Here is a 19245-nt window from a genome sequence, read left to right as displayed (position 1 = left end):
TTTTTGAGATGGATTCTCACTCTGTCACCAGACTGGAGTGCAGTGGTACCAACTTGGCTCACTACAGCCTCCGCCTCCTGGGTTCAAGTGATTCTCCTGCCTCAGCCTCCTGAGTAGCTGGGACTACAGGCGTGCGCTACGACACCCAACTAATTTTGGTATTAATAGAGATGGAGCTTTGCCATGTTGGCCAGGATGGTCTCGATCTCTTGACCTCGTGATCCACCGCCTCGGCCTCCTAAAGTTCTGGGATTATAGGTGTGAGCCACTGCGCCTGGCCCACCTCCCTGTGTTTAACTGTTGGTTTTTTATTTTTGTTTTGTTTTGTTTTGTTTGAGACGAAGTCTCACTCTGTCACCCAGGCTGGAGTGCAATGGCATGAGCTCAGCTTACTGCAACCTCCACCTCCCCAGTTCAAGTGATTCTCCTGCCTCAACCTCCCGAGTAGCTGGGATTACAGGCACTTGCTACCACACCTGGTTAATTTTTGTTTTTGTTTTTGTTTTTGTTTTTTTGGTGTTTTTTGTTTTTGAGACGGAGTCTTGCTCTGTCTCCCAGGCTAGAGTGCAGTGGCACGATCTCAGCTCACTGCTACCTCCGCCTCCCAAGTCAAGAGATTCTCCTGCCTCAACCTCCTGAGTAGCTGGGCTTACAGGCACCTGCCGCCATGCCCAGCTAATTTTTGTATTTTTAGTAGAGACAGGGTTTCACTGTGTTGGCCAGGCTGGTCTTGAACTCCTGACCTCATGATCCACCTGCCTTGGCCTCCCAAAGTGTTGGGATTACAGGTGTGAGCCACCACACCTGGCCTCTGATTTTTGTATTTGTAGTAGAGACAGGTTTCACCATGTTGGCCAGACTGGTCTCAAACTCCTGACCTTAGGTGATCTGCCCGCCTCAGCCTCCCAAAGTGCTGGGATTACAGATGTGAGCCACTGCGCCTGGTCCTAACCTTGTTGAGGAGGTTTTGCTTGTAGTTTTTACATCTCATACCTACTGGATTCCTATGTTCCATTCTAAATGGGAAGTCTTGACTTAGATTTGAGAGGATTGCCTGAGGTTTTAGGGCCCTGGTGAATGGGTCACATGATTGAGGATCTCAAGCCCAAGGAAGTCAACTAACAACTATTTAGGGAGACATCTTTGTAAACTGAGAACAAATGAAGTAGGGAATCAGAATGATTCAAAGTAGGGCATTGTGGCAGAGGATAAGCTTGAATGTAGCTTTTAAGGCTGAGGTTTACACAAGAGGAGTGAGAATGAGGGATGTTCTTAGGGAAGACAGGCGAATATGCAAATGCACTGGCCCAGCAACAGAGCTCCTGGGTCCAGAGGAGGGACATGATAGACTGGGTGTGTGGGTGTGTTAGAGGACAGGGGATGGAGGAGGTAGCTTAGGAGCCCTTGGAGGTCATAGGGAAAGTTCTGGTCTCATAACTCAGGAGAGGCAAAAACATAATAAGTGTGAGTTTGATATAGATTGTGATGACATGCCTCGTGCTGCCCCCAAAGGTCTTTCTATGCAGTGGGGACTGTGAGAGCAAAGGCAGAGTGGCACTTCAGGCATATCAGGCTTGGCCAGGCCAGGCATCGCTGTGAGAAGTACAGTGTGGTCATGACTGGGCAGGTGACAGGTGCTCTTGTCAGTGAGACAACACGTTGGAATTTTCTAGGATTGGGTCAGTTCTCAATTATGAGAAGCCCTGGGAGTCAGGGATGACCTACATCCCCACCCCACCCAGTGTTCTCCAAGCTGTCTTTGTTTTTGTCTTTTGGGGGAGGTTTTTTGAGATGGGGGTCTCACTCTGTCAACCAGGCTAGAATGCCATGGTGCAATCTTGGCTCACTGCAGCCTCTGCCTCCAGGTTCAAGTGATCCTCCTGCCTCAGCCTCCCAAGTAGCTGAGACCACAGGTGCACGCCACCACACTCGACTAATTTTTGGTATTTTTGGTGGAGAGGGGGTTTCGCCATGTTGCCCAGGCTAGTCTCGAATTCCTGAGCTCAAATCATCTGCACACCTTGGCCTCCCAGTGCTGGATTACAGGCCTCCAAGCTGTCTTTGAATCGCTCTAATCACTCTTTCATTCCCTTTGGTGTTGGGATGCGAACAGGGGAGTATGAGCTCTTCCAACCCTCAGTGCACAGTGTGGCTTCCAGCAAATTCCAGTGTACCCTGCTAACCACCCAACTTAGGTGCCTCCTGGTTACCCAGCACTGTGAAACATGCCAACACATGACAGATTTATGTCAAAGATGAGGACTTTACAAATTATATCAGGTTGGGAAGATCATAATTCAGTCCCAGCTTGGCAGGAAAATGGCGTAGTTAAGTCACCTCTAGCAAAGAGAGCTGCCTTCTCCTACTGTGAAACCTGGCAAGGTTTGTTTCTCACAAAGGCTCAGGCCACAGGCTATGACCACAAAAGAACAGAGGAGAAGTAGTGGGAGCAGGGCAGGTTTCCCCAGGCTGACCTGGTAGGCGCTTTGTAGAACTACAGGGAGACTTGTAAGCCACTCATCTATTTCCCTGTTTAGTAAGCATGATTTCTTCTTTTTTTTCTCCTAAGGTTTAATTTTTATGAAGAGATATTCCAATCACATGGTTCAAAATTTCAAAACATACAAAAGGGTGTAGTCCTCTCCCACTTCCCTCCCTATCCTCCCTCTGCCCCTAAGGCAGCCAGCCACTTGCCCTCCTTCAGTGTTTTGGGGAGATAATGCTGTGGATAAAGATGGGTTTGTTTGTTTTTTTTAAGTGAAGTATTCTATACATTCTGGTCTGCATGTGCTTAATAGAATGGAGGTTGTTCCACACTAATATGTAATGAGCTGGGCTTTCTTTTTGGCTGTGTTGTATTCCATTGAACAAATGACTTCTATTTATGCAGCCTGTCCCCTAATGATGAGCATTGAGGTTGTTTACACCTTTTGGTGAGTCTATTTGCATCCTACTTGGATATGGTTTTTGTACACCCTTTCATCACTCCAATGGAGGAGACTCACCTGCCCAGGACACTGTGCTTCCCCTCTTGTAGCTGAACTTACTCCACTGAGCTTTTCTGGGGACCAAGATGTCAGTTCAGGGGAGTCCAGCAACAAACATTAGACCAGGGTTGGAACGGCTGGCACAGTAACATCAATGGAAAGGGACAGAGTTTGAGAGTTCAAACGTGATGCACTCAGCAGCCACCGCCAGCACATCCTCCACACCGTCTCGTGCAGGGGCCCACCCATCTCTGTGTCTTTCCGGCACACAACAGTCACGCACACTGGGCATTCAGTTCAGAGGTGGGAGAGAGGAGGACACCCCTCCTAGCCCAGGAGCAGATTCCATCAAGGTGTCCCCGGAGCTTAGAGTAGATACATTGCCAAAAGGTGATATCTTCATTCTCAGGGATTCTGGTCTTGGAGCAGCCCACTCCAAATGAGGGGCCGTACAGACCAGAGTCACCCCTCTGAGGCAGCCTGTGGTGATGCTGATGCAGCCAGAGTTCTTAGCAAAAGTTGATGGATGGGGACAAGCAGCTGCTAGATTAAGTAATTCCTCAAATTTGTAAATGTCAGCAGTGGAAGAGGAGCAGTCTCTTACCTATCTCTCGCTCAACTTTCTACCCCCACGCTTCTCAGCACAATGTCCTTAAGTGTCACTGGCGCTCCCGAAATAGTTGCCAAATGAATAAGTGACCTGGGGAAGGAAAGGAACGAGGGAGGGAACAGAAGATTGCCTGAAAAAGGAGGAGAGAGTTGGGTGGAAAGAATGCATTGAGCTGTGTGCCTTGGTTGCAATGCCTGTCCTGTGACCAGAAAAATGCATCCCAATGCATGTCAGGCTGTGTCTAGCAGGTGGGAGGGAGTCTGGTGGAGAAATGGAATTGTACCACATACTCACCACTAGGTCTGTTCGGGATTTATTTTTGATTTTTGGTAAACTATCAATTGAATTTGACCATTGATGGCCAGGTGTGGTGGCTCACACCTGTAATCCTAGCACTTGGGGAGGCTGAGGCAGGTGGATCCCTTGAACCCAGGAGTTCAAGATCAGCCTGGGGAATGTGGTAAAACCCTGGCTCTACAAAAAATACAAAAATTAGCTGGGCATGGTGGTGTACACCTGTAGTTCCAGCTACTCAGAAGGCTGAGGTAGGAGGATCTCTTGAACTAGGGAGGTCATGGCTGCAGTGAGCTGAGATCATGCCACTGTATCCCAGCCTGGGTGACAAAGTGAGACCCTGTCTCAAAAAAAAAAAAAGAATTAGACCATTGATCCCAAGCCAACTTGCTGGCTTGTTGGCTGTAACAGGATGCCTTCTGAGGATGGGCTGATTGTTCGAGCATCTGGCTTCTCCTTCCTGGGCACATCCACTCACAGCTGCCACACTGTCCCAAGGAACCTTGCTTTGCTGACCAGGAAACATGCTCTGACAAGCCGAGCGGCCATCTGCTATACAGCTTTTTGCCTCTGAGGTGTTCTCAGAGTGGGAAGTGTTGTAGGGAGGTGTTTGGGGGTTCCCAAGACCACCCTCAACTTCAGTGATTCACTGGAAGGATGCACAAAACTGTTACACTTATGGTGATGGTTTCTTGCAATGAAAGGATGCCAATAAAACCATCAAATGAAAAAAGTGCATAGGGCAGCATCCAGGGGAAACCAGGTACAAGCTTCCAGTTGTCCTCTCCCCATGGAGTCATGTGGACAACACTTTTCCAAGCAGTGTGTGACAACACACAATATTGTCATCCAAGGACCCTCACTTAAGCCTGGGTGTCCAGAGTTTTTTGGGGGGTCTGTCACATAGGCATGACTGAGTATAGTCTCCAACCCCACCAGAGGTCAAGCTGATAACGTGTACCCCAAGGCCACCATCATATATCACATTGTTAGCATAGTCTATCTGACCTGGCCTAAGCTTAGGCTCACTTAAGGACACTCTTATCAGGCAGGATATTCCAAAAACAAGGAACCAGGCTAGGGCCACACCTCTCTTTGGAATGTGGAGTGTATGGACAACCCAGAGCTGCTGAGCTAGCCTTTTACTTAGCCCCAGGTTGGCCTGCACACAGACAGTGAGGGGCACCAGCACTACCGCCTTTGCCCTTGGTGGTTTTTCCTGCACCCTAAGACCCGATTTGTCTCTGAATCCACCCCCATACTCCAGCTGCCACAGTCAGAGCCCCGGGTTTGAGCATCTGCCATGGGTGCTCACGTATCCCTGCCAAGGCTTGTGCCTGTGCACACTCCCTTGGGAAGGGAGAGACAACAAAGATAAATTTCAGATTTCTAGATTCAGCTCACTGACTCCAGATTGGCCTCCATCTACTTATGATGAACCTCTCTTATCAGATCCTGAGTTTACGAGCTCAGTATGAGAAACACAGTATTGATGCCCTTCCGTCAGGGACTTGGGGAGGACTCGGTCACGGAAGCCCACCTGATGTTATGTGTTGGCTGCGAGTTGCAGTTGGGATCTGTTGGTCACTGCTGCCCTTTGAAGGCCTTAGCGGCATCCTGTGGGTGTTCCCTGCCGAGTCCTGTGGGTAGCCCCGCTCACTCCCCACACGGTTCCTCTGCCCCTGCACGAGCTGCACCCTTTGCCTGGTGCCCTTGCCCCACCCCAACTCTTTGTTGTGATTTGTTTTTAGGAAAACTAAGTCCAAATGGACAGGACCCCCAACTTTCTGACTGCCTAACTTCTCACAGTCTCTCCTCCAGCCTCAACAGGGAGCCTCTCTGACCCCCACCTTAAGCTAAACAGAGAGTCTGCAGGGAGAGGTGACTCTGTGTGTAGCTTTAGTTTCTGCCTCCCACACAAGACTAAGCTCAGTGAAGCAAGGACTAATCTGCCTTCCTTGGATTCCCAGCATTGCAATGTTGTCAACAAATGAAAAACAGATTGAACCTCACTCATCTTGGTCTCTGTCAGACTGTAAACACCATCAGGACAGAGACTTGGGATTGTTTCGTGGACAAAGAGAGAACTCTTGTTGGGGTTCAAGGGAGTAAGAAGGGCATCACCTGTAATGCTTAGTAATCACTGAAACAAGGAAGCACTTTGCATGTGTGTCCTTTACGCTGAGGGCACCTGCAGAGCTCACTCCCCTCGCAGCCACTCAAGTCCCTTCAGGGACCTCATTCTCCCAGGGGAAGTTGGAGAAGATGGGCCGTGGCTCTGTGGAGGGGGGTGTGGACCTGCCTCGGTACCTGGAGCGGTTGAGGCCTATCTTGATGATGGCTGGGGCACAGGTGTCTGCCCGGCCTGTCCTTACAGACTGTCAGTGTTCTCTTTCCTGGTATTTTGGTGTTTGCTCTGTCAAACCCTTCTTCCTTGTTAGTTGGAACTAGGTCACAAGCACATTAAGTAGGGTCATTTCCTCTGCCTTCTGGGGGTGGATTTTAGCAGAAGAAACAACTCCTCCCTTGCTGGCCTCATGACCTCTGGTGAACACTAGCTTCCAGCAAACAGAAACTTCCAGAGGCCAGAGCAGCAATCACTCACCTGGCCTTTCAGCCTCACATGCAAGATAAGCCACCCTCACAGACTTCTCTGTGCTTCTATCTAAACATCTAAATCAGCCATCTGGTTTCCTTAACAGTAGCACAGACTCTGGGAGTTTGAGAGAATGTGTCACTTGTGAATAGGAGAAAATAAGTCCCTACTGGGGAAGGTAGCTCTCCAAATTGAGATGAAGAGGTTAGGGTGGGAGGGTGAGTGGTCATGGGTTGGCCCTGATGGGAGGAGCTCACCATCAGGGAAGCTGAGGACCCCCCTTCCTAATGTAACAGCAGAGTCTTGGCCACCTCTTCATTCCCCAGTCCCCAACCTGGCTGCTCTGAGTGTGTTTCCAGCTGCTGGAAAGCTGCTTCTGCAGCCTGCAAAGCTAGCTGGAACTGGACTGTCAGAGAAACATGTAGATGCTGGAGAAAATCTCTTAATTGTAACGTATGGCTCTGCCTTATTCCAGAAAAGAGCGCAGTGTGGACATGAAGATGATAACTTGAGGTGATGGAAGAAGCAGAAACACCAGATACATTAGCAGCTCTTTTTTCTTTTGAAAACTAGCCCTTGCAAGATTTGCTTGACATATTGAGTGACACTATCCAGAGAATGTTTTTCTTTTTACTTAAAAAAGGCTGATGGTTTGTTCAGACATGTATTGTGAACTAGTGAAAAACATAAACGTTGAAAGCTGTAAAATTCAGCAGTTCTAAGTTTATTTCCAGCAAGGGTTAAACAAAGTTTAATAGTAAATTCAACCAACCAGTGTTTTAGCTTTTTGCCTATACATTATGTTTTTAAATTTCACCCATTAAACAAGGACTCAGGTTACACATTGATTCCTTAAGGACTTTAAGGAAGCCACAACCATTTATTTATAGTTGCATTTTGCTCTTCAGATTTCCAGGATGTTTAAAATTTTTTTGACTTTGTTTTTGGGCATCAAGAGAGAATATATCTAAAAAACATTTGCATAGTTAGTGTAATTGCTAAGCCACAGGGTGATGGGTGGATAGCAGATTCAGAGGAAGGCACCTGAGGGCAGAGGCTGCCTGACAGAGCAGGAAAAATGAAGCTCGAGAGCCTTCTGGCTGGAAAGGCAGCTCACAGATGGGCCGCAGCTGTAGATCAGTTCTGAACTAGGGACTGAAGCAAGTTTGTCATAAATAAAGGAAAGTGGTAGTGTTGATGTTGTAAATGTATATCCACAACCAGAACCATCAGCTCTAGAGGGACCATCAGGCTGCCACTGTGGCCACAGAGCATCACTCGCGTCTCCATTGGGCAGATTTGCAGAGACTCAGCAGTGAACAGAGCAAGTCCCTGCCTCGTGGAGCTCATATGCTGTGAGCGGTGGCTCATGCCTGTAATCACAGCACTTTGGGAGGCCGAGGCGGGTGGTTCGAGACCAGCCGGGCCAACATGGTGAAACCCCGTCTCTACCAAAAATACAAAAAACTAGCCAGGCATGGTGGCAGGTGCCTGGAATCCCAGCTACTCAGGAGACTGAGGCAGGATAATCGCTTGAACACAGGAGGCAGAGGTTGCAGTGAGCTAATACCGCGCCACTGCACTCCAGCCTGGGCGACAGAGCGAGACTCCATCTCAAAACAGAAAAGGAGGTGGAGAAGAGGGGTAGTGTTGGAAGGAGGAATTCTCCTTTAGGGAAGATGTCTGGGAAGGCCTCTCTGAGAGAGTGGCCTTTGAAAGGAGACCCTAATTTGATGAGGGATGAGAGGCTGAGCCATATAAATATCTGGATGGAAAACATTACAGGCGGAGACAAGTGGTGTGTGCAAAGGCCCTGGGACAGGGTCACCCCTGTTAACAGGTTTTAAAGCTGGAATTGTGGATGGGCTAGAGTCAGACACTAATAGGGCCCAGAGGGGACACTGGTCCCTGAAATAGAATTTGAGGATTTGACCATGGCCAGGAGGCTCAGGTGGCCCAGTGGGAACTCCTTAAGTGAGAACTTCCTAAAGGAAGAATATAAGAACCAAAGTCCAGGGGGCAGTGCCAGGCCCAAGCCTGTGAGGGTTCCCAGAGTTGGAGGGCTAGAGAGAATTTGCTTCCAGTTCAGGCCCTGGACTCTGAACCTCACAGACACATTGCCATCCATCTCCCCCCACCCCCAACCGAGACGGAGTCTTGCTCTGTCGCCCAGGCTGGAGTGCATTGGCACGATCTTGGCTCACTGCAACCTCCGACTCCCGGGTTGAAGCGATTCTCCTGCCTCAGCCTCCTGAGTAGCTGGGATTACAGGCGCCTGCCACCACACCTGGCTACTTTTTGTATTTTTAGTAGAGAGGGGGTTTCACCATGTTGGCCAGGCTGGTCTTGAACTCCTGACCTCATGATCTGCCCGCCTCAGCCTCCCAAAATGCTGAGATTATGGGCATGAGCCACTGTGCCAGGCCTCTGCCATCCATCTTAACATGATACCATGAGCTAGCCTCTCAGGAAAAGGGTCTCATGAACAAATGAGGAAAGCAAGCAGAGGTAGGGCAGGGAGGGAGAGGCAAAGGAACGTGTTGTTGGAAAGGGTAGTGTCCCCCTCACAGATGATAGTACCCGTCTCCAGATGTGCCCACTGAGAGTTTATGAAGTGGCTGCTCCATGTGGTCCTTGACTGCCCTTGGGGAGAGTCACAGAAAGCTATAATGCCACCGCCTCTCGGTTTCCCCAGGAGCTCGCCCGTCAGCGAGGAGTCCTGGAGCGCACAGAGAAGATGGTGGACAAGATGGACCAAGATTTGAAGACCAGCCAGAAACACATCAATAGCATTAAGAGTGTGTTTGGGGGGCTCGTCAATTACTTCAAATCCAAACCAGTAGAGACCCCAGCTGAACAGAATGGCACCCTCGCCTCCCAGCCCAACAGCAGGTGAGTGCGTTTCTACCATCTGGGTATAAAGGAGTAGAAGTGGGGATTAGTGCAAATGACCAAGACTTTCAGTCCACGTCAGTGCCATGAAGGGATCCAACAACCCTTTAAGTTACTCATCAGGGGATATTTGTCCTCAAACATTGTGAAACCAGGAACCGTTCTTCCCTGTTCCCATGTTCACTTGATTGACATCTAGTCTGTCAATTGCTTCTCCAATAATTGTGACCCCACTACTCTGAAAGAGAGGGTGTTCACCTCAGCGTAATCTGTACAAATGTAACTCACTTCACATAATTTTTGCTTTAAAAAATCTTTAGGGCTGGGTGCAGTGGCTCACACCTGTAATCCCAACACTTTGGGATGCCAAGGTGGGTAGATCACTTAAGCCCAGGAGTTCGAGACTAGCCTGGGCAACATAGTGGGACCCCAGTCTTTACAAAAATTACCCAAGCATTGTGGTGCACACCTGTAGTCCCAGCTCCTCAGGAGGCTGAGGTAAGAGGATCTCTTGAGGCCTGGAGGTCAAGGCTGCAGTGAGCTGTAATGGTGCACTCCAACCTGGGCTACAGAGGGAGGCCCTGTCTCAAGAAAAAAAAAAAAGTCTTTATGTCTAAATTTGTCACATCTAATCCAATTCGCCCATTGATTTTCACTTGAAAATTACAAGGCTGGGCTCAGTGAGTTATCTGTAAAATCTCATGCTTTCAGAGGCTAAGGTAGGAGGATTGTTTGAGACCAGCCTAGACAACATAGCAAAGACCCGTCTCTATAAAAACTAAAAAAAAAAAAAAAAAAAAATTAGCCAGACATGATGGCACGTGCCTATACTCCTAGCTACAGGGGAGACAGGTGGAAGGATTGCTTTAGCCCAGGTGTTAGAGACTAGAGTTAAGCTATGATGGTGCCACTGTGCTACAGCATCAGTGACAGTCTCCCTGTCTCTAAAAAAAATTTAAAGTTAAATAATTAAAATCGCCGGGCGCGGTGGCTCACGCTTGTAATCCCAGCACTTTGGGAGGCCGAGGCGGGCGGATCACGAGGTTGGGAGATCGAGACCACGGTGAAACCCCGTCTCTACTAAAAATACAAAAAAAAATTAGCCGGGCGTGGTGGCGGGCGCCTGTAGTCCCAGCTACTCGGAGAGGCTGAGGCAGGAGAATGGTGTGAACCCGGGAGGCGGAGCTTGCAGTGAGCCGAGATTGCGCCACTGCACTCCAGCCTGGGCGACAGAGTGAGACTCCGTCTCAAAAAAAAAAAAAAATTAAAATAAAAAAAATAAAGTTAGAAGTTGCTTTCCTCAGGTTTTGGCTTGAAATATAAAATCATACATGAGACTGGGGGCCAGGCACGGTGGCTCACGCCTATAATCCCAGCACTTTGGGAGGCCAAGGCGGGCGGATCACCAAGTAAGGAAATCGAGACCATCCTGGCTAACATGGTGAAACCCCATCTCTACTAAAAATACAAAAAATTAGCCAGGCGTGGTGGTGGCTGCCCGTAGTCCCAGCTACTCGGGAGGCTGAGGCAGGAGAATGGCATGAACCCAGGAGGCGGAGCTTGCAGTGAGCTGAGATCGCGCCACTGCACTCCAGCCTGGGCAACAGAGCAAGACTCTGTCTCAAAAAAAAAAAAAAAAATTCATGAGATTTTGGTAGACTTCAGTGTTACATGTTCAAGGATAAAGGAATGGAGTTTCTGCTAAAGTAGATTACAATTGTTTGTATTTCACATCACTGTGTCTGTTTTTATTACAAAAACAACACGGCCATATTACAGACAATCTATATCTACCACAACACAAAAACAGAAAATTTCATTTTTCCCCTTATTCAGTATTTTCATAGTTTTAACCATATTCTTCTTTTGGTTTGATAGCCTTTTTCTTCCATTTAACCCAGAAAAAATGCTTGATATTATGTGATAACTCAGGTTCCATAACCATCTCTCTATCTCTCGCTCTATTTATTTATTTTTTTATTTTATTTATTTGTTTTTTTGAGATGGAGTTTCGCCCTTGTTGCCCAGACTGGAGTGCAAAGGCGCGATCTCGGCTCACTGCAATCTCTGCCTCCCAGGTTAAAGCGATTCTCCTGCCTCAGCCTCCCAAGTAGCTGGGATTACAGGAGCCCACACCATGCCTGGCTAATTCTTTTTTTTGAGACGGAGTCTCACTCTGTCACCCAGGCTGGAGTGCAATGGCGCAATCTCGGCACACTGCAAGCTCCACCTCCCGGGTTCATGCCATTCTCCTGCCTCAGCCTCCCGAGTAGCTGGGACTACAGGCGCCCGCCACCACGCCTGGCTAATTTTTTGTATTTTTAGTAGAGACAGGGTTTCACTGTGTTAGCCAAGATGGTCTCGATCTCCTGACTTCATGATCCGCCCACCTCCACCTCCCAAAGTGCTGGGATTACAGGCGTGAGCCACCACGCCCAGCCTAATTTTTGTATTTTTAGTAGAGATGGGGTTTCACCATGTTGGCCAGTCTGGTCTCAACCTCCTGACCTCAGGTGATCCACCTGCCTCGGCCTCCTAGAGTGCTGAGCCACTGCGCCAGGCTTGCTTTTTTTTTTTTTTTTTTTTTTTTTTGGAGACAGTCTCACTCTGTTGCCCAGGCTGGAGTGCAGTGGCACCATCTCAGCTCCCTGAAACCTCCGTCTCCCGGGTTCAAGCAATTCTCTTGCCTCAGCCTCCTGAGTAGCTGGGATTACAGCCATGTGCCACCATGCCTGGCTAATTTTTGTATTTTTAGGAGAGATAGGGTTTCTCCATGTTGGCCAGGCTAGTCTTGAACTCTTGATCTCAGATGATCCGCCCGCCTCAGCTTTCCAAAGTGCTAGGATTATGAGCGTGAGCCACCACACCTGACCTCTCTCTTTGTTTTAATTCTGTAATGTGGAGCTTTTCTTTTTCATTTTATTTATTTATTTTTTAAGAGATGAGGTCTTGCTGTGTTGGCCAGGTTGGTCTTGAACTCTTGGCCTCAAGCAGTCCTCCCACCTCGGCCTCCCAAAGTGCTAGGATTACAGGCATGAGCCACGACACCTAACTGCAGAGCAATTTTTTTTAATGCATCACTAAGGTACAGTAAAATGCGTGCATCTTAAGTGGAGAGCCAGTGACTGTGAACCTGTGTACACTAGTGTGGCCACCACCCAGATCAAGATGTAAGGTGTGGTAGGGAGGAAATTAGATAACTACTTCAAACTCAGAGTGGGGCTGGGGAGAAACCAGTGTAGGTAACAAAGCTGGTGGTGATGGCAGAAAGAACAGGCAGGTGAAGCCATCAACAGTTATGGAGAGGTTCAGGCATGGTGGCTCATGCCTGTAATCTCAGCAATTTGGGAGACTGAGGCAGGAGGATCACTTGATCCCAGCCTGAGCAACATGGCGAAACCCCGTCTCTACAGAAAAACACAAAAATAAAGCTGGGCATGGTGGTTCAGGCCTGTAATCCCAGCACTTTGGGAGGCCGAGGTGGGTGGATCGTTTGAGGTCAGGAGTGTGAGACCAGCCCTGCCAACATGGTGAAACCCAGTGTCTCCTAAAGATAACAAAAATCAGCCAGGCATGGTGGTGCCTGCCTGTAGCCCCAGCTACTTGAGAGGCCGAGGCAGGAGAATCCCTTAAGCCTGGGAGGCAGAGGTTGTAGTGAGTGGAGATTGCACCACTGTACTTCAGCCCGGGTAACAGTGAGACTCTGTCTCAAAAAAAAAAAAAAAAAAAAAGGCCGGGCATGGTGAGTCATGCCTGTAATCCCAGCACTTTGGGAGGCCAAGGCCAGCGGAGCACGAGGTCAGGAGATCGAGACCATCCTGGCTAACACAGTGAAACCCCATCTCTGCTAAAAATACAAAAAATTAGCCAGGCGTGGTGGCGGGCGCCTGTGGTCCCAGCTACTCGGGAGGCTGAGGCAGGAGAATGGCATGAACCCAGGAGGCGGAGCTTGCAGTGAGCCAAGATCGCACCACTGCACTCCAGCCTGGGCAACAGAGCAAGACTCCATCTCAAAAAAAAAAAAAAAAAAAAAGAACGGAGAAACAATACAAAAACAGGAGGTGAGAGGTGAGCCAGATGTGGTCAGCAGGTCATTGTTTGCTAACTGTGGTCTAAAGTACCCGTTTGGTTGTTCCATGTGCTTTTCATCTGCCTGGTCCTAGGAATCCAGGTTTCCCTGAGGGAGGGCCACCTAACTCAATGCTACACTGCTTTTTTTTTTTTTTTTTTTTTTTTTTTTTTCAGTAAAGACAAGGTCTCATTATGTTGCCCAGATCTCACACTCATGGGCTCAGGCAATTCTCCCACCTCAGTTTCCCAAAATGCTGGGATTACAGGCATGAGTCACCATACCTGGCTTAGCTGCCACACTTCTGAGGCAGGGGTCTTCATAAGCTTATTGCTTGGCCAACTGTGCTCCTGGGAGAAGCTGTTGAAATCCCTACTTTGGTCAGAAGGAGTTTGGCACAGAGGAGGCATTTGATTTTTAGCACACAGGCACTATGTGGAAAGACTGATAACATTGTCATAGGGGTTTTTCCTTTTTAAATGTTTTCTTTTTTGTGAACTTTTATCCAAAGATTGAAAGAAGCCATAAGTACAAGTAAAGAACAGGAAGCAAAGTACCAGGCCAGCCACCCAAACCTTAGAAAGCTGGATGATACAGGTAAGTGGATACCTGTGTGCACAACCACATTTGAATTCTGGGGGGAGACCTCTAGGTTTGGCGTTGGTCCTTGGGGGGCAGTGGCAACCTCTCTGGGGAGGTGGGCAGGGGCCCCAGCTGCTGGCATCATCCATGCTAGCCGAAGGGCCTTAGGGACCCAGCACGCTCTTGCAGAGCTGGGGGTGTGCATTATGGTGGGGCTCCTCCTCTCTCTCTCTCTCTCCCTCCATGGAGAGGAGAATAAGGAAGTGAGGGCCTGCATTCCGTTGAAAATGAGCCTGCCTGGCCGGCCTGGCACAGTAATACACGCCTGTAATCCCAGCACTTTGGGAGGCCAAGCTGGGTGACTCACCTGAGGTCAGGAGTTTGTGACCAGCCTAATAACATGGTGAAACCCTGTCTCTACTAAATACAAAAAAATTAGCCAAATGTGGTGGCACATGCCTCTAATCCAAGCTACTTGGGAGGCTGAGACAGGAGAATCACTTGTACCTGGGAGGCAGAGGTTGCAGTGAGCTGAGATCACGCCACTGCACTATAGCCTGGGTAACAAGAGTGAAACTCTGTCTCAAAAAAGAAAATGAGCGTACCCATCATCGGTTCCTGCCTGTGTCATTCTCAGTTGTTCCAGCGGTAAAAAGCCAACTGCAGAAAAACCCCTTGGTAAATAGAATAATGGCCCCCCAAAGCTGTCCACGTCCTAATCCCCAGACCCCGTGAGTGTGTTAGGTTATATGGCAAAGGCGAAATTACAGTTGCAGATGGAGTTACAATTGCTAATCAGCAAGATGGGGAGATTATCCTGGGTTGTCCAGTTGGATCCAGTGTCATCACAAAGGTCCCTTTTAAGTGGAAAGAGAAGCAGGAGAGAGAGCAGCAGAGTCAGATATCTGAAGATGCTGCTGGCCTTGAAGATAGAGAAAGGGGCCCACCTGCCAAGGTACACAGGTGAACTGTAGAAACTGCAAAAGGTGAGGAATTAGATTCTTCCCAAGAGCTCCAGAAGGAGTGCAACCCTGAGGACACCTCAACTCAGCCCAGTGAGACCCATGTTGGACTTCCGACCTCCAGAACCGTAAGACAAGTTTGTGGTCATTTGTCACAGCATCAGTGAGGGACTAATACAGCCTCCAGCCCAAGTAGGAGGAGCAGCAGACACATGGACAAGGTGTGCAAGACAGTGTTGATCGAATCATTCCACTTCTATCAAGTGATAGGCCCAGAAACATCCCTTATTTGGAAAGGAATTTAAGGCTCCTGGGGCCTCCTCCATAGGCTTCCCAATAGCCAGATACATTGAAATTGGTGCTAGAAACCAAAGGCGTACTCTGCTGTCTTCAAGAAAACAATACACCATGGAAGCTCTGGAACCTACCATGGTTGTGGTTGATGCAGCTGAGGAGAGACCAGATGGAGGAAGAGCGAGGAGCAAGAGAGACTAACATCATCAGCACAGTTCAGTCTGGAAAGGCAAGTGGAGGAAGTGAGTGTAAATTGAAAGGCAAGGGCTGGGAAAACCGGCCTCATCACACCATGGAGAAGTGGCACAGGACACTGCACCCAAGACACAATTTTCAGGAATTAAAGAGTTTTCTTTTGTGCAGTATATATTAACTTAAAAGACTGAAGAAAAAATTGACACGGTTTGCAGAATGGTTTCAGTTGGTTGGTACTGGAGGAAATATGCTAAGTCTAGAAAGTGATGTTTCCCTAAAAGAGAGAAACTGGGATGACAGGGGTTTTCTGTGTGCATTTAGAAACTGAAGTTCATTCAAGCTGAGAAAGATAATTTTAAAAAAGAAGAAACTAAAGTTCAAGGAAGATTTCTTGCGGCAAATGTGCATTATTTAACATTTCTTTTTTTTTTTTTTGCTTATTTGTTTCAAGTGAAAAGATAGTGTAGAAATAAATTTCAGAAAGAAACAAAATTACCCATAATTCCATTTATGTAACGTAACAATTTGTATTTTTATACTTTGTCCACAGACTGTGTAGTTTTGCATTATTGCAGTTCCACTGGTGTATTGTCACTTGTGTGACTCTGTCTTTCCTGAGCTTGTGCACCAGGAGTATGTGACCCTTAGTTTGAGGGTGTTTGATCTCCCAAGTACTGAGGGAAAGTGAGAACCCTCTCCTACCCCGGGGAAGCGTCTCTCCTTCTGGTCCATGAGCCTGTGCTGTGCTCCTCCCTCATCCCTCTAGATAGCCTCAGAACCAGCCCCTTCATTCATTCCACCCATTTTCCAGATGAAATTGTTTTGGGTGTGTGAAGCAGCATTTGAAGGAATGTCAATTAACAGCTCTCCTGGTGTTTCCTTCTAAACTTAGACCCTGTCCCCAGAGGGGCTGGTTCTGCCATGAGTACCGATGCTTACCCAAAGAACCCACACCTTCGAGCCTATCACCAGAAGATCGACAGCAACCTAGGTAAGACTGAGTGCCATACCAGCTTCTGTAAGCCACTGTCCTTCGGGCAGCTCACGCCAAGCATAGCCCCTGCATGAGCATCCTCCAGCTTCAGTTCCCTCACCACACATCACATCCCACACCAAGCCGGGTCCATCTTACCACCTCACTGTCTCTGGAATCTCTCCACTTCTCACCATTTCCTACTTCCAGCCCAGCCAAGCCCTCCCCACCTCTCACTTTCATGAACAGCACCAGGGACCCAGGAGTCCCTGAGAGGCCATAAAGTGTAGCCTGGACATGACCGCTCACTCCATCCTTCCCACCTGGCCACTCAGAGCCCTGTTTTCCTCCTTGTGAAACGGGCTACCTCTGAGAACAGTGGGAAGGTTACCTGAGCCAGAAAGTGCCTGGGATGGTAAGAGTTAGCGCTCGTGTTGCAATTGGCACTTTGGCCACACAGCCTCCAGCGTAATGTTTCAAAACAGAAGGGTGCACAGGGGGCCGGGCACAGTGGCTCACGCCTGTAATCCCAGCACTTTGGGAGGCCAAGGCGGGTGGATCACCTGAGGTCAGGAGTTCAAGACCAGCCTGACCAACATGGTGAAACCCTGTCTCTACTAAAAATACAAAAATTAGCCGGGCGTGGTGGCAGGAGCCTGTAATCTCAGCTACTCAGGAGGCTGAGGCAGGAGAATCACCTGAACCTGGGAGGCGGAGGTTGCAGTGAGCCAAGATTGCACCATTGCACTCCAACCTGGGCAACAAGAGCGAAACTCCATCTAAAAAAAAAAAAAGAAGAAGCGAGGGGTATATTCTTCCAGAACTCTCTCATGGAACCCCACACACTCACAATGCAGTCCAGGCTCTCTTTGCCTACCCTAGTCCCTTCTGCCTTCATCACCTGCAGGCTCGTGTGGGATTTCTGATGTGAGTTCTTTCTGCCTTATGGCCCCTATCTGCCTGAATGGGCTCCCCTGACTCTCTGCAGGCTGGCTCCTTCTCTTTCTGTCAGTCTTGCATTAGTGTGGCCTCCTCTCCCTGTCTCTCAGGACCCTTATGTTTCCAGGGGGCTGCCCTGGCTGTTTGTGATTGTGTATCTGCTGGTTTGCCTGCTGTCTTCCCAATCAGACTGTAGATTCCAGGACAGGATGGGAGTGTTTCCATTTTGTCACTACTTTGTATCTGGGGCCCAGCAGGCAAGCACTTAGTGATTATTTTTTGTTTTGTTTTGTTTTGTTTTGTTTTGAGATGAAGTTTCGCTTTTGTTGCCCAGGCTGCAGGGCAATGGTGCGATCTCAGCTCACCGCAACCTCCGCCTCCTGGGTTCAGGTGATTCTCCTGCCTCAGCCTCCCGAGTAGCTGGAATTACAGGCATGCAGCACCATGCTCGGCTAATTTTGTATTTTTAGTAGAGATGAGGTTTCTCCTTGTTGGTCAGGCTGGTCTCGAACTCCCAACCTCAGGTGACCCGCCTGCCTCAGCCTCCCAAAGTGCTGGGATTACAGGCGTGAGCCACTGCGCCCTAGCCAGTGATTATTTTTTGAGTGGAAAAGTCAGTTACTTGAAGTTCAAGTAGGTGTTGGCCTGTGGGCAGTTCTGTGAGTTTATTCTTTTTTTTTTTTTTTTTTTTTTTTTTGAAACGGAGTCTCACTCTGTCACCCAGGCTGGAGTGCAGTGGCGCAGTCTCGGCTCACTGCAAGCTCTGTCTCCCGGGTTCACGCCATTCTCCTGCCTCAGCCTCTCCGAGTAGCTGGGACTACAGGCGCCTGCCACTACGCCCGGCTAATTTTTTGTATTTTTTAGTAGAGACAGGGTTTCACCTGTGGTCTCGATCTCCTGACCTCGTGATCCGCCCGCCTCGGCCTCCCAAAGTGCTGGGATTACAAGCGTGAGCCACCGCGCCCGGCCGTGAGTTTATTCTAAGTAGTCTCTCAGACTTGGTGCCTCCTCCTACCACTACTCCCTGAACAGAAATCTCCCCCGTGGTGACCTGGGTCACCCTGTCAGTCTCCCAGCCCCTGTTAGTGTGTCCAGAATTGGTGGGTTCTTGGCCTCACTGACTTCAAGAATGAAGCCGCGGACCCTTGCGGTGAGTGTTACAGCTCTTAAGGTGGCGGGTCTGGAGTTGTTCGTTCCTTCTGATGTTCGGATGTGTTCAGAGTTTCTTCCTTCTGGTGGGCTCGTGGTCTCACTGGCTTCAGGAGTGAAGCTGCAGACCTTTGTGGTGAGTGTTACAGCTCATAAAAGCAGTGTGGACCCAAACAGTGAGCAGTAGCAAGATTTATTGCAAAGAGCGAAAGAACAAAGCTTCCACAGTGTGGAAGGGGACCCGAGCGGGTTGCCACTGCTGGCTCGGGCAGCCTGCTTTTATTCTCTTATCTGGCTCCACCCACATCCTGCTGATTGATAGAGCCGAGTGGTCTGTTTTGACAGGGTGCTGATTGGTGCGTTTACAATCCCTGAGCTAGACACAAAGGTTCTCCTGGTCCCCACTAGATTAGCTAGATACGGAGTGTCGACACAAAGGTTCTCCAAGGCCCCACCAGAGTAGCTAGATACAGAGTGTCGATTGGTGCATTCACAAACCCTGAGCTAGACACAGGGTGCTGACTGGTGTGTTTACAAACCTTGAGCTAGATACAGACTGCCGATTGGTGTATTTACAATCCCTGAGCTAGACATAAAGGTTCTCCACGTCTCCACCAGACTCAGGAGCCCAGCTGGCTTCACCCAGTGGATCCCGCACCAGGGCTGCAGGTGGAGCTGCCTGCCAGTCCCTTACCGTGCGCTC

General features: G+C 48.9%; 1 protein-coding gene across 2 annotated transcripts in view; it reads left to right on the top strand.

Annotated features, from left to right (window-relative positions):
• The window catches only part of SNAP29 (synaptosome associated protein 29), a 25380-nt gene extending 6246 nt beyond the window's left edge, over positions 1 to 19134 (top strand). Inside the window, exons 2-5 of one of the 2 annotated variants that reach the window (XM_058431825.1) lie at positions 9183 to 9379; positions 13960 to 14045; positions 16374 to 16472; positions 18258 to 19134. In XM_058431825.1, coding sequence (XP_058287808.1) covers positions 9183 to 9379; positions 13960 to 14045; positions 16374 to 16472; positions 18258 to 18346 — 471 coding nt within the window. In that variant the 3' untranslated portion in view covers positions 18347 to 19134. Of the gene's footprint in view, positions 1 to 9182; positions 9380 to 13959; positions 14046 to 16373; positions 16771 to 18257 lie in introns of those variants that run through there. The other variant, XM_032139258.2, reaches the window with a different exon arrangement.
• Positions 19135 to 19245: the final 111 nt, after the last annotated feature.

Source organism: Hylobates moloch, unplaced genomic scaffold (assembly GCF_009828535.3).
Source record: "Hylobates moloch isolate HMO894 unplaced genomic scaffold, HMol_V3 SCAFFOLD_19, whole genome shotgun sequence".
NCBI lineage: Eukaryota > Metazoa > Chordata > Mammalia > Primates > Hylobatidae > Hylobates > Hylobates moloch.
The sequence above is the reverse complement of the archived record's forward strand: the minus strand, read 5'-3'. Positions and strand labels throughout refer to the sequence as shown.